The sequence below is a fragment of the Myxine glutinosa genome, chromosome 3 (assembly GCF_964187855.1).
Source record: "Myxine glutinosa chromosome 3, kmMyxGlut1.1, whole genome shotgun sequence".
Classification (NCBI taxonomy): Eukaryota; Metazoa; Chordata; class Myxini; order Myxiniformes; family Myxinidae; genus Myxine; species Myxine glutinosa.
The window spans coordinates 95,913,282-95,927,748 of record NC_136263.1 but is presented as its reverse complement, the minus strand read 5'-3'; the positions used below and the strand labels follow the sequence as shown (position 1 = coordinate 95,927,748).

At 42.0% G+C, this 14,467-nt stretch overlaps 1 protein-coding gene across 3 annotated transcripts in view; it reads right to left on the bottom strand.

The window, feature by feature from the left end:
• The window catches only part of GTPBP1 (GTP binding protein 1), a 72,400-nt gene that overhangs the window by 47,105 nt on the left and 10,828 nt on the right, over positions 1-14,467 (bottom strand). For all 3 annotated transcript variants that reach the window (XM_068110429.2, XM_068110427.2, XM_068110428.2), the window contains exons 2-4: positions 11,100-11,211; positions 10,825-11,005; positions 764-1,112 (exon numbers count right to left, since the gene is read on the bottom strand). In XM_068110429.2, the coding sequence (XP_067966530.1) occupies positions 764-1,112; positions 10,825-11,005; positions 11,100-11,211 (642 nt within the window). The remainder of the gene's footprint in view (positions 1-763; positions 1,113-10,824; positions 11,006-11,099; positions 11,212-14,467) is intronic.

Genomic DNA, 14,467 nt, shown 5'->3' with positions numbered 1-14,467 from the left:
GTTCCAGTATTACTATGGAACACTGCACCACTGCAAAACTACAACACACATCTGTGAGGATGAAAGTTTGTACGCCACCAAATTGCTCTAACATCGCTATGGTTTATGGTGTGTATGACATTGTTTATTCTCACAACTATCATTCATCTCACCGAGACTGGCAGGAGAGCTTGGAAGTATGCACGCTCATCTTTGAGCTCTGTAACCAGGGTTTGAATATGGGCCTATTTTTAAAGTCACCTGAGTGTTTCACACGCAGGACGATACATTGTGCATGCAAGTCCACAGGAAGGACATTAAGCTTGACGACCCATCTGGCAGGTGGCAGGATTGGGTGGTGAATGAATGAATGATCGTTTTTAAGGCCATTTTCCCCGCTAGAGCGGGGGTTAGCCTTGCGGGCCCCATGACAATCATGGTTCCCTGTTTGAGGCAATGTTTTTATGGATGGTGGGTGGTGGACGTTAAAAATTCCCCCAGTTTATTTCACCAAAAGGAGGAAAGTTATCGCCAGCACCCTGGCCAAATTCCAATCTCCTGCTGCCACCAATCAAGGTCACACCTGGTAGCAGATTCGTTTATTTAAAATAATAATAATTGTAATAAAAACAAACGTGCCACAACATGTTCCCTGGCTGACCACGAGGAGGTGTGAATAATTTGTTGCCGCTGAAAATAGCAAAAGTTGACAATTCAAGTCACCTGCACTTTAATTTGCTAAGCAAATGAATTTTAAAAAGCAAAACATTCTCATGACACTAACCATGAGCATGCAGAAATCTGGTAAGTGACCGGTCATGCCAAACACTGTCGTCTTGAGGTATTTCTCATGTCCTGCCAGGTCAATGAATGTTATGACCTTGGAAGATTTCTCACAGATCTCAGTCCAGTCCTGGCCACTGCCATGTGCATTTGGTTTGTTAACGACATTGCCAAGTCCATCAAAGCCCAGGATGTCGTTGCCGACTGAGCTTGTACGCCCCGATTCCAGTTCATGCTTGTGCCGAAAGAGTTTTTGGCGTGCAACACCCCGTCCGTTGTCAAGTTCACCATGGGTGAGCACGCCCAATAGTGTCGACTTGCCTGCGTCCACATTTCCCACCACAGCCACCCTGAGCAAGATAAGAGTAAAATAAAAAAAAACATGGCGAAGACAAAGTAGCACCCTAAAAACAAGAAGGTAGCCATTTTTATAAACTGTCAGATGGTAAGCAAACACTGTTCAGTTGTAAAAAGAGGAAAAGGCAACATGTTGTTATTATAACTGTTGCTACACTTGGTTGAATTTTTATTAAGATGCCAATCAATTATAATTTTGTTGTACAAAGCATCTCAAACCTCGATGTGCCCAGACGAGCATGCTGCATGATCCACCAGGCAGGTCGTCATGAAAACACACACATGCACATATCAAAACCCATCGTAGCAGGAATGCTAACACATTGTTACAGTCGTCGGGTCCGACAGTTGCCCAGACCGAATACCGATGAACCGCGTCAAAGCAGTCACGACGGCAGACTGATTTGATCGTTCCGAGACGGATCACAGGCCTGTTTGACACGATACTGTACTCCAATGGAATGGCACCAAGCCAGTCAATGTGTCATGCTGATCTCTGCCATGCACCCATTACTCTAATGCCAACCGAGCAAAATCGCCGGGAGTAGGCACGGTTCCGTCCTGGTGTTATCCGCTGAACCCAATCTGTCCTTTAACGGACATGTATAATTCTAATAGTGATCATGAACACTCAAATTCACCGAGAGACCAAGCGAGTTTAATGTGTATTGGCACACGGGCAGGGGATACAAAAGGAAGCAATTCCGTACAATAACCCCTCCCCAAAACCGTATGCACCCTCGACTCAACAAATGAGTGGGAACCTTGTGTACCTAAGCCTTAAAGCCTCGTCCATTGCTCAGTAGACAGACGATAGATATAAATGGATAAGACAATGTCAAAGGCTGTGCCTGGTAGGACGCATTGTGTTCCAAATGGTGATATATTTTGTAGGAAGTCTCAGGCCATGACCAGAGCAAGCGCGAGTGGGGAGAATGGGCGAGGTTTGCTTGTGTGGGGGCGTGGCTGTAAACTGTGCTACAAAACACGTTCTGTGGAGAACGTAGACAATGAACTCGCACAGGCTCCCTTCCTTATCTCCTAATCCCTAACCAGGCATGCCTTTTATACCCTCGATCTCCACCCGATTTTGTGACACACTTAGCCCCCACTTGCTCAGCCGCTATTGGTTCATCACCCGGTCCGTGGGCGGGGCTGACCCTCCCTCGGTCTTTCATCTAGCGATTTTGGCGTGCTTCGCTGCCATTGCGGCTTTCCCGCCCAAACTCGCGTTGACAGCTCCTATCGGGCACTTTGAAAGAACACAAAGGATGCAATTGCCAACTGAGTCAATGGCCCTGAGCCAGATCACGTGTCCACTGCCATGTCCACTGCATGACACCATGCTGATGGGACCTCTGAGTCAGTCTATGCAATGCGCTGATACAGTGCTGCGTGCCCGGTCTCTAGTTAATGGTCGAGCATAGCGGGTGAGGTGCATGGCACGGCCTTGTTATATGGTGTTGGTTACCGTTCCCAAACAGCTGACAAACCGACTTGCCAAATTGCAATGACGATCACTTCAGCTAAAAATTCACCCCGAGATCAGCTTCATCCGATGAAGATGAAATTTCCTGAGCGTCATCTGATGATAAATTGGTCGAGACAAAAATGACGATGACGTCATCGGTCACGTGATTCGGCCGCCATATTTGTTTTAACACAAAAGCCTTAAAAACCCACCAAAGCACGTCCTGGCGAGGGTCTGCAATCTCCGATTGCTCTTTATTGTTATTTTTAGTTTTCATTTTATTAATATTTTACACGAGTAGTAAGTTTGGGCATTGATCGGTGGGAGATGGGTGTAGTAAGGCATGTTCCTCCCCTACATTCAGCTAATATATTTAGCTAATATATATAGCTAAAAATTCACCCCGAGATCAGAAATATTTAATAAAAATGTTGGTACACTGAAAATGGGAATATAAGAAGCAATACAGTTACAACTAGAACGGCACTCAGAAGAGAGCATACCACCGCCAGGTAACAGTTTACATTTTGTATCCTAGAGTAGACCAGAAAATCACAATACAGATTCACATTTAATCAAAATCATCCATCCACAACGTTTTGAGATATCATGCTTTGTATCGTTTTTGGCCCTATTTCCCAATGGTGAAGAATCAATTAAAAAAATTATACGAGCCGGATCCGGATCCGGATCTTCACCAAAATTGAATCGATTCTTCCTTGCCACACACACACAACCTGTTCACCAAGTTTCGTCCAAATCTGTCCATAACATTTTGAGATATCCTGCTATATAGCGCTTTTGGCCATATCTCCCAATGGTGAAGAATCACTTTAAATATTAAATAATTCTCATATCCGAATCCATATTCAGATCTTCACCAAAATCAATCGATTCTTCCTTGTCACACACACACAACCTGTCCAAAAAGTTTCGTCCAAATCTATCCATAACATTTTGAGATATCCTGCTATATAGCGCTTTTGGCCGTATCTCCCAATGGTGAAGAATCACTTTAAAATTCTACTAGCCAGATCCGAATCCGGATCTTCACCAAAATTGAATCGATTCTTCCTTGCCACACACACACAACCTGTTCACCAAGTTTCGTCCAAATCTGTCCATAACATTTTGAGATATCCTGCTATATAGCGCTTTTGGCCATATCTCCCAATGGTGAAGAATCACTTTAAATATTAAATAATTCTCATATCCGAATCCATATTCAGATCTTCACCAAAATCAATCGATTCTTCCTTGTCACACACACACAACCTGTCCAAAAAGTTTCGTCCAAATCTATCCATAACATTTTGAGATATCCTGCTATATAGCGCTTTTGGCCGTATCTCCCAATGGTGAAGAATCACTTTAAAATTCTACTAGCCAGATCCGAATCCGGATCTTCACCAAAATTTAATGACTTCGTCCTTGTCATATACACTACTACTCTGCCAAATTTCGTCCGAATCCGTCCACAACTTTTTGAAATATCTTGTTCACAATCAAACGGACAAACAAACAGACAGTGGTGAAAACATAACCTCCATCCACCTTTGGTGGTGGAGGTAATGATAACTCAATAAAACCCCTTAACCCTTACCGGTACGCTCTCACGAAACAACAATCGGAAGGTCCTTAAATATCCAATGCCTTGTCCCATTCATTCCACAAGAGACAGACCTGAGAGGTGGCAAGACAATAAATGCCCGAGCTATGCCACGAGGCACAGATTGGAACTGATGCAAGTGGAAGCCCAGACATGTTCCTGCAGGAGCTGCGGTCTGGGTATTGCCCTTGAGGATTAGTAGAGGCATAGCTTGTAGGGTAGGGGCTCTTATGCTGCAGCATGCAGACTTTCCGCAGCATGGTGGCTCCCTAGCATCTCCTGATTCCCCCAGGCTGCACAAGTGTTTATGGTCTCTGGCCCACACTTCACGCCGTGATGTACCGCACCCAGCCCCTCTCACTCACCATTGGCAAAATGGTCCGTTATATTGATAGATGACCACCACCCTGTGACTTGTCACTTTGGAAAGATCCTCGCCTTTTCTTGGGCCAGCTGGAGCGCAGCTTTCCCGCCTAAATTGCAGGCTGATGGCCTAAACATATACTCTAAAGCACATTACAGAGAGTATAACATTAAATAAGGTTTTACAAGTGATGGTGGGTTTTAGACACATGCAATAGAGAATGTGGATGTCATCTGTCTATACATAAAGCAACACACACATCTAATATGATCAATTACCTCACGCTTACTCTATTGCATTTACTATGAGATATAACTAAACTATGCTATGCATCGTTAACCCCGAGAAATCATTTCTACAACAATATTTTGATAAATCTCCTGTCTCTACTTAAATGTTACAGGTTAATGTTTTAATCCTTTTGCACACAATTTATGAAGAACACATAACTGATATTTTGTATACATTTCAACAGAATATGAATGAATGATCGTTTTAAGGCCATTTTCCCCCGCTAGAGTGGGGGTTAGACTTGCGGGCCCCATGACAATCATGGTTCCCTGTTTGAAGTCATGTTTTTATGGCCGGATGCCCTTCCTGACGCCAACCCTTAGTCGCCTCTTACGATGCACAGATATACGGTGTACCTATTCTAAATCGGGGTACACACCGGGATCATTCATCCCAGCAAGCTGGTACTCAATTTGCTGACCTTGGAGGGATGACAGTCTGAGTCAACCCCCCTGGCGTTAATTCAGCGATCGACCGGGATTCAAACTCAGGATCCTCGGATCCCAAGCCGGCACCCTAACCGCTAAGCCAACACCAGGCTCATACATTTGAACAGAAATGAAATATATGAAATAGGGGGATACGCCAGGGGGCTCATACATTTGAACAGAAAATAACAGAAATATTTTTTGTTGTTGATTTTATTATTATTATATTCAGTGACATTATCAACATCATGCACCATAATATTGAGATTGGATAACTACCGTGCAAATACATCCACCGAAGACAGACACCAAATTGTGTATTTTAGCATGATGATGATTATGATGTAACTAGACAAATCCTAAGCGTTGTCAACTAGTGTCCTCAAGTGTCTGTCTGAGTGCGCTATGGAGCGGTACACGATGTGGAGCAGTTGCAGCCGTTTATAATTAAATTAATTATGTTTAGACTGTACAGAATTCAAGTAAACAATGTTCCCAAAAAGAAAATAATCTTCAGGTATGCCACAATTTATGAAAGGGATGCGGTCCTGGAGAACGGAATGTAAACCAGACCAAAAACAAATCGAAAACGTTTTTCCCATTGTATAAAAGGAAAGAAATAGGGGATGAGTTCCTGAACCAAAATTTCAGCGAAATGTAACATTTTCTTTCACTAGAATGTTAGAAAAACCGTTACTAATAACTCCAACAAACACTTGAAATAAAAAGACGCTTGCATTAATAAATCCTATTTCATGCTAAATAAATACGAAATCCTTAACCTTTTCAAGGTGTATGAACTCACCACGAACGGTCAATGACGGTGAGTTTCTCGCCTTTCTCATTACGTCTTATAATGCCCATCTTCATGTTCAGTATTATAGCCTGGCAAGAACTTTTCAAAGGGGCAACAGTTGAGCTTGAGGTACGTCTCTTGCCAGACATATTGAAGGATGAGCACGATTACGGCCGATTTTATAAATGATGGAGGTAGAAAGGTAGACCAATGTAGACCAATGGTGAAAAGGTAGACCAATATTTGCTGCTGCGCGAGATGTATCATATGCATGCACACATGTGTGATGTGGCTCACTAAAGGAGTGGAGGGCTGTTTGAAACTTCCTTCATAGTGCTCAACAGTACTGCACAGTATTTGAATTTCGTTGTAGTGAAAAATGTAAATGTAAATCGAAAAATGGGCCATAAAAACTCAATTATGTTATAATGCAAAAAGGCACACCACTCATTCGTAAATCGAAGAATACAGTCACGTGAAAAAGTAAGTACACACCATGTAAAGTTTTGACTTTTTCAACATATCTCAACATACAGCTATTTGATCTTCATTTCAACAATATTGATAGATAAAGGTGATATAATATAACAAATATCATGAAACATTTACATTTTGTAGTCCATTGTATAATTTAAATAAACATAAATGCAAATTTCACATGTGGAAAAAGGAAGTACACCCTTGGCTCTAATAGGTGGTATTGCCCCCTTTGGCAGAAACAACCTCAAGTAGGCGATTCTTATAACTGTCTACCAGTCTCTGACATCGACTGCGAGAAACTTTTGCCCACTCCTCCATGCAGAATTATTTTAGCTGTGCGATGTTTGAGGGGTTTCTTGCATGCACAGCTTGTTTCAAATCCCCCCACAACATCTCAATGGGATTTCGATCCAGGCTTTGACTTGGCCATTCCAGAACCCTCCACTTCTTTCTTTTCAGCCATTCCTTGGTGGATTTACTGGTATGTTTAGAGTCATTGTCATGTTGCAAGGTTCACCTTCGGTTGAGCTTCAACTTTCCGACAGATGGCCTCACATTATCCTCAAACACCCTCTGCTACAATGAATAATTCATAGTAGATTCTATGATGGTGAGCTGCCCAGGCCCTGATGCAGCAAAGCTGCCCCAAACCATAATATTTCCACCACCATGCTTTACAGTTCGTATCAGGTTCTTGTGGTCAAATGCTGTCTTTGGTTTTCGCCAAACATGTCTTCTGGTACTGTGGCCAAATAGCTCTACCTTTGACTCATCTGTCCAGAGCACATTGTTTCAGAAGTGCTGGTCTTTGCCTCGGTATTCATTGGCAAACTTTAGTCTTGCCTTGATGTTCTTTCTGGACAGCAACGGTTGCCTCCTGGCACACCTCCCATGTAGATCAAATTTGTGCAGCCTCTTTCTAATGGTAGACTCGTGCACTTTGACATCAACAGTGGCAAGAGATACCTGTAGGTCCCGTGATGACATTCTGGGGTTCTTCGAGACTTCTTTCAGCATCTTGCGGTCTGCTCTCGGGCTGAACTTGCTGGGGCGGCCTGGCCTGAACAAGTTGGCAGTTGTTTGGAATCTTCTCCACTTGTAGATGATCTTCCGAACAGTCGAATGATTGATTTCAAATTGTTTGGAGATCTTTTTAAATCCCATCCCAGACTCGTAGGCATCTATAACCTTCTTTCTGAAGGCCTCAGAGAGCTCTTTTGATCTAGGCATGGTGACGCCGCACACTTCAACAACAAAGAGCAAACCAAACTAAATGTCTGAGGTTTAAATAAGACAGGTTGCTCCAAGATCCTCTCTAACGATGTTCTAATCATTTGCAACTGAACTGGTGCACCTGATTCTAATTTTAAGTATTTGAAGTAGTGATAAATGTAGGGGTGTACTTACTTTTTCCACATGCGAAATTTGCATTTATGTTTATTTAAATAATACAATGGACTACAAAATGTAAATGTTTCATGATATTAGTTATATTATATCACCTTTATCTATCAATATTGTTGAAATGAAGATCAAATAGCTGTATGTTGAAATATGTTGAAAAAGTCAAAACTTTACATGGGATGTACTTACTTTTTCACGTGACTGTACCTGTATTAGTATTCCGCTTGCTATGTAATTAATCGCTCATTTAAACTTTTTCATAAAATGGATTAAATCAATTACAAGGAAGACTGTTTCATAATCGTTTGCAAGTACACATTTTTTTTGTATTTTGAACAATCAATTGAGGAATTAGGGGGGGAGGTGTGGGGGAGCAATTGATGTGTTGCTCCCTGAATGTAGGGGAGGGACATGCCCTACTACACCCATCTCCCACCGATCAATGCCCAAATCTACTACACATGTAAAATATTAATAAAATAAAAACTAAAAATAACAACAAAGAGCAATCAGAGATTGCAGACCCTCGCCAGGCCATGTTTTCTTAGTGATTTTTAAGGATTTTGTGTTAAAACAAATATGGCGGCCGAACCACGTGACCGATGACGTCATCATCACTTTTGTCTCGCCCAATTTATCCTCAGATGACGCTCAGGAAATTTCATCTTCATCGGATGAAGCTTTGTACTTGTCTAATTATGACGTCAAAATGGAAGCACCATCATTAACATATGTTATTCCCTATGAAGAGTTCTTTACAATGAGCCATGTCTAAATTTTTCTATGCAGTGCTTTTGGAGATGTAGAGATGCAAAGTTTTTCGGTTTTTCCAAGATGGTGCCCTTACCACATGACCTATGGCGTCATAATTATCATTAAAATATATATACAGGAGGAGTTGCACCTGCGGTGAAAATTTCCGGTCAATAGAACCAACGGTTGCAGAGAAAATCATATTTATTCTGTGCGGACAAACAGACAACCAAGAAATATGATCTGCCATGATCTTTCCTGGGAAAACCACATTTCCAAGCTGGCCTCCAAAGCCAGTCGCCGACTGGGCATCCTCCGCCGTGCGAAGTCCTTTCTGGGCACTTCTGAGTTCCTCACCACATACAAAGCTTTCATCCGCAGCTCAATGGAATACTGTTCTCCCCTTTGGGCTGGTGCTCCTGCCTCACACGTAGCTCGGCTTCACGTGGTTGAAACCAAAGCTTTCAGAATCATTGGAATATCCCGCAATGAAGCTGATTCTGAGTCTTTTTTTTTCGTCTTTTTTTTTCTTTTTCTTTTTTTTCTTTCTCTTTCTCTCTTTCTTTCTTTCTCTTTCTCTCTCTCTTTCTCTCTCTCTTTTTCTCTCTTTCTTTCTTTCTCTCTCTCTTTCTCTCTCTCTCTCTCTCTCTCTCTCTCTCTCTCTCTCTCTCTCTCTCTCTCTCTCTCTCTCTCTCTCTTTTTCTCTCTCTCTCTCTCTCTCTCTCTCTCTCAACGCAGGCAGGTAGGTGGTCTTTCTGTCTTATACCGACTCCTCTCCGGCCTTGCTCCCCCTGCTTTGTCTGTGCTCTGTCCCCCAAATATTCCTGCAGGACACACAAGATCCACCAGCAACCCTGTTCTGGTGAAACTGCCAAAATCAAGACTCTCTGCTCACCTTCACTCTTTCATTCCTCTTTTCTCCCACCTCTGGAACAAACTCCTACACTCTCTTCAATCCCTCTCCTCCCTCCAGGTCTTTAAAACAGCTGTTCACCACCATCTCTTGTCTTCACCCATCCAAAACCTTCATCTTTTCTACCCCCGTTAAAACACCCCAAATCCGCCTCTTTCAATCCCCAACTTCTTTCCTGAAATTCCTAGTAGTGTTCATTTGTTTTATACCATGTACCCCTCCCTACTCCCCAGCCCTCCACCTTCCACAGATCTACTGATGTCCTTGTTCTCTGCTGTTGTTGTGCTTGTGTGCTTCCCTCTCCCTCCCCCTCTTGTCTCCTGCTCCCTTCCTTGTATGTTTTATGTGTCTGTCAATGTTTTCATGTTCAATGTGTTAGCTCTTACACGAGCCTCAATTCTGTATACAAAAAAGAAAAGAAAAAAAAAAGTTGTGCATAGCTCGATACTTGCAAAATCCCTAAAATAAGTTTTTGGCCTAAGATGACCTCAAAAGTAATTGATGATTGAATTCAGTGACCTGGCAAGCAAATCGTCTTAAAATTTAAAGTCAATCAGATGAAATTTGAGGACTTTAGAAATTTGGCCTATGTTGACCTAAAATATAATTGGTGATTGAATTCGGTGACCAGATGTGCAAATCCTCTTGAAATTTCAAGCCATTCGGATGAAAATTGAGGGTTTTAGAAATTTGGCAAAGTTGGTGACCTTTGACCTATGTTGACCGATTGACCTTTTGACCCCCAAAACAATAGGTTTCTTGCTTATGACCAACTCTACCATTTGGTGACGTTTTGTGAAGATCGGTTGAAAATTGTGACCTGTAGGCGACTGACATAGACAGACAAACAGACAGAATAACGCACAAGACCAACCAATGTACTTGAAAAAATCTTCAATTTCCGCAAGTAACAAACAGACAAACTGACTTAAGTGCAATACCCTCTCCTCTGGTGAGGGTAAAAATTACAACCTAAAAATTGCAATAGCATCAATCTAAAGTATGTCTTAAGATCTAAATCCTACCAAATATTAAGCAATTTTTAAGCAAGAAAAACAACAACAAACATTTACCATATAGCCAAATTGCTTCATGCAATTGAGTTACAGCCTCAAATATTTAAGGAGTTTAAAAACAATCGATAAAAAAAAATATTCAGATAAGTGCAAAAGTACTATCTGGTATTCATGACTTACCGTACTTCCAAAAAATCACTCTCCGGAACTCGCCGTCTTATAAGGTATTCGCGAACACGGCCAGCGGCCTCCACCCTTTCACGTAACAATACGAGATCGGCATGGCTTTGCTCAGAAAGGCTGCGCAGAGTTGCAACTGATGGTGCCATGTCCACCTCATTAAGGCCATACTCTGAACCATCTGTAAATCACCTCAAGTAATTAGCAATCAGGAAAAGAAAGTGAGGGTACACACAAGTAAATGTTAAATGAGAAAAGTAGCATAGACAGTTTACCAGAGCCTTGTCCAGCAACATATATGGTCTCACCCTGCCCCTCACACAATCGATCCCACAACTGCTGTTGCAGTCTGTCATATTGCTCAGCAGTCGGGCTGACCAAAACAAACTGTTGAATGCACAGAAATTTTTACATGAAACCACAGGGATGGCAATATTCGTTATACAACAAATAAAAAGGGTTTGCCACATTGCCCAAAGGGGACACCAATGTCATTGTGGATATGTTACAGCTCAAGTTAGTTGACGGCAATACCAAAAAACCCCGCAAACTAGGTAATTTTTTTCTTTTTGAAATTGTACACACTATTTCAATGAAACTTGACCACAACCTTCAGCATCCATGATGTACCAACGTTTGTTGCCGGCATAAAAAAAAAAATCAGGGTCTAAGGCGGTCTACAGGGGGTTTAATGTTTTATTTTAAAAGTCTCGCGCAATATTGCGCAGGGTTTTTGTACTGGATAGTAGTAGCAGTTTTCTCACATCCTTGGATCTTTTGTTCTAGGTATCCTAATGATGGGAAAAGAAAGCATCTCCACACACTAATATGAATACAACAGGAGTAAATAATAAACAAAACTACAGCGAAGTCGATGACGCGCCGTCACAAATGTACATGGTTCCCACCAAAAGCAATGTTGAAAGATGGCAATAGGTTCCACCAGGAATGACCCAATATCAAACGTGGAGTTAAAAATTATTTTCACATTTTTGACCTCTGTGACCTTAAGTCCCCACCCTTTGGGACATGAACTCAGGGTCAAATAAAAAATATCATATTTCATGTTTCATGCATCCTCCAATGTTGATTGCATAAATCCATAAACAAAGTTTCATTATGAATGCGGCCATAATTGCATTTTTTTGTATTTGACCTTTTGACCCCACCCGAGGGGACAGGGTCAAAAACGATACTGCTCTTGCACTTTCATGCCATGTGGTGATCATGACTACCAAATACCAAGTATGGTGCATTTCTCCCCAAACGTTTAGGAGATTTGATGTTTAGGAGTTTATTGATGACGTGCATGCCCAGGGTGATAAAGGCAGGTGCGCTGAGGGGAAAGGGAGGAGATAACAGGGTGCCACAGAGGAGAGGGATGCGACAGTCTGCAGGGAGGAGAGCCACTACCCCACCCCACCAGCCACACCTCTCCTCCTCCTCCTCATGAGTGGACCGCAGGTGTTGCAAGGACGCATTAGATCTGCCATTTGCTTTGATTACAGCTGTGCCACACTGGCACAGGTCAGGTACTTCCTGTCTTGTCTGCCTCTTATCTGTGTCTATCTCCTGTGGTGAGCTTGATCGGGCTGTGGGTGTGTATGATCGGTAGTGAGTAAGGGGATTGTTTATTTATGACATACTGATTATTTGTTGGTATAGGTTCATGTAATCCCTCCCAGTAACCATCATTTATTTTATTAAATACACATGGTCTTGGGGTGAATTCTGGTTGTCGTGGTTCTCCTGTGGGGATTAAAAAGGCCATCAAGGGATCATTGGAATATGGTGTCAATACCAGTACATCTGATCTGTCGCACATCAGGCTCGCTCAGCCTCATTTGCATACAACGTGTGGCACCTCATCGCCATGATGCTCATGGATTTGGCCTTCCGGTTCGCACTGTATCATGGCTTTTAAACACGTGATCTAGCTAGGAAGACCTCCAAGCGATCGACCATTGCGGTCGTGTTGATACGATGCATCTGACTCATATCAGGCAACTGACGACAGATAAAATATTATAATCGTGTCTAATTGGAACGTCGATTTAACTGTATATCGTGTCGCGGATTTGGAAAAGACCTCGGGGAGTTACATCGAACACATAAAATAATCCTGGAGTAAAGATATTTCCATAGTGATTGTTGAGTTAAGTTACCCAACCTCGTATCAGAGGAAAGGGTGATGCGTTGTGATTGAAGGTAGAAATTTCCCCATTGCTTTATTCCTCAGTCCCAAACCTTCATTTTCCAACTTCGTATTTAATCCTCATTCCCAAACCTTCATTTTCGAAGTCTGTATTTAAGCCTCATTCCTAAACCTTCATTTGCCAAGTCCGTATTCAAGCCTCATTCCTAAACCTTCATTTGCCAAGTCCGTATTCAAGCCTCATTCCTAAACCTTCATTTGCCAAGTCCGTATTTAATCCTCATTCCTAAACCTTCATTTGCCAAGTCCGTATTCAAGCCTCATTCCTAAACCTTCATTTGCCAAGTCCGTATTTAATCCTCATTCCTAAACCTTCATTTGCCAAGTCCGTATTCAAGCCTCATTCCTAAACCTTCATTTGCCAAGTCCGTATTTAATCCTCATTCCCAAACCTTCATTTTCCAAGTCTGAATTCAAGCCTCATTCCTAAACCTTCATTTTTCCAAGTCTGCATTCAAGCCTCATTCCCAAACCTTCATTTTCGAAGTCTGTATTCAAGCCTCATTCCTAAACCTTCATTTGCCAAGTCTGTACTCAAGCCTCATTCCTAAACCTTCATTTTTCCAAGTCTGTACTCAAGCCTCTTCATTTTCGAAGTCTGTATTCAAGCCTCATTCCTAAACCTTCATTTGCCAAGTCCGTATTTAAGCCTCATTCCCAAACCTTCATTTTCCAAGTCTGTATTCAAGCCTCATTCCTAAACCTTCATTTTCCCAAGTTTTTATGAAAGCCTCATTCCCAAACCTTCATTTGCCAAGTCTGCATTCAAGCCTCATTCCTAAACCTTCATTTTCCCAAGTCCGTATTCAAGCCTCATTCCTAAACCTTCATTTTCGAAGTCTGTATTTAAGCCTCATTCCTAAACCTTCACTTTCCCAAGTCCGTATTTAAGCCTCATTCCTAAACCTTCATTTTCGAAGTCTGTATTTAAGCCTCATTCCTCAACCTTCACTTTCCCAAGTCCGTATTTAAGCCTCATTCCTAAACCTTCATTTTCGAAGTCTGTATTTAAGCCTCATTCCTCAACCTTCACTTTCCCAAGTCCGTATTTAAGCCTCATTCCTAAACCTTCATTTTCCCAAGTTTTTATGAAAGCCTCATTCCCAAACCTTCATTTGCCAAGTCTGCATTCAAGCCTCATTCCTCAACCTTCACTTTCCCAAGTCCGTATTTAAGCCTCATTCCTAAACCTTCATTTTTCCAAGTCTGTACTCAAGCCTCTTCATTTTCGAAGTCCGTATTCAAGCCTCATTCCCAAACCTTCATTTTCGAAGTCCGTATTCAAGCCTCATTCCCAAACCTTCATTTTCCAAGTCTGTATTCAAGCCTCATTCCCAAACCTTCATTTGCCAAGTCCGTATTTAAGCCTCATTCCCAAACATTCTTTTTCCAAGTCTGTATTCAAGCCTCATTCCCAAACCTTCATTT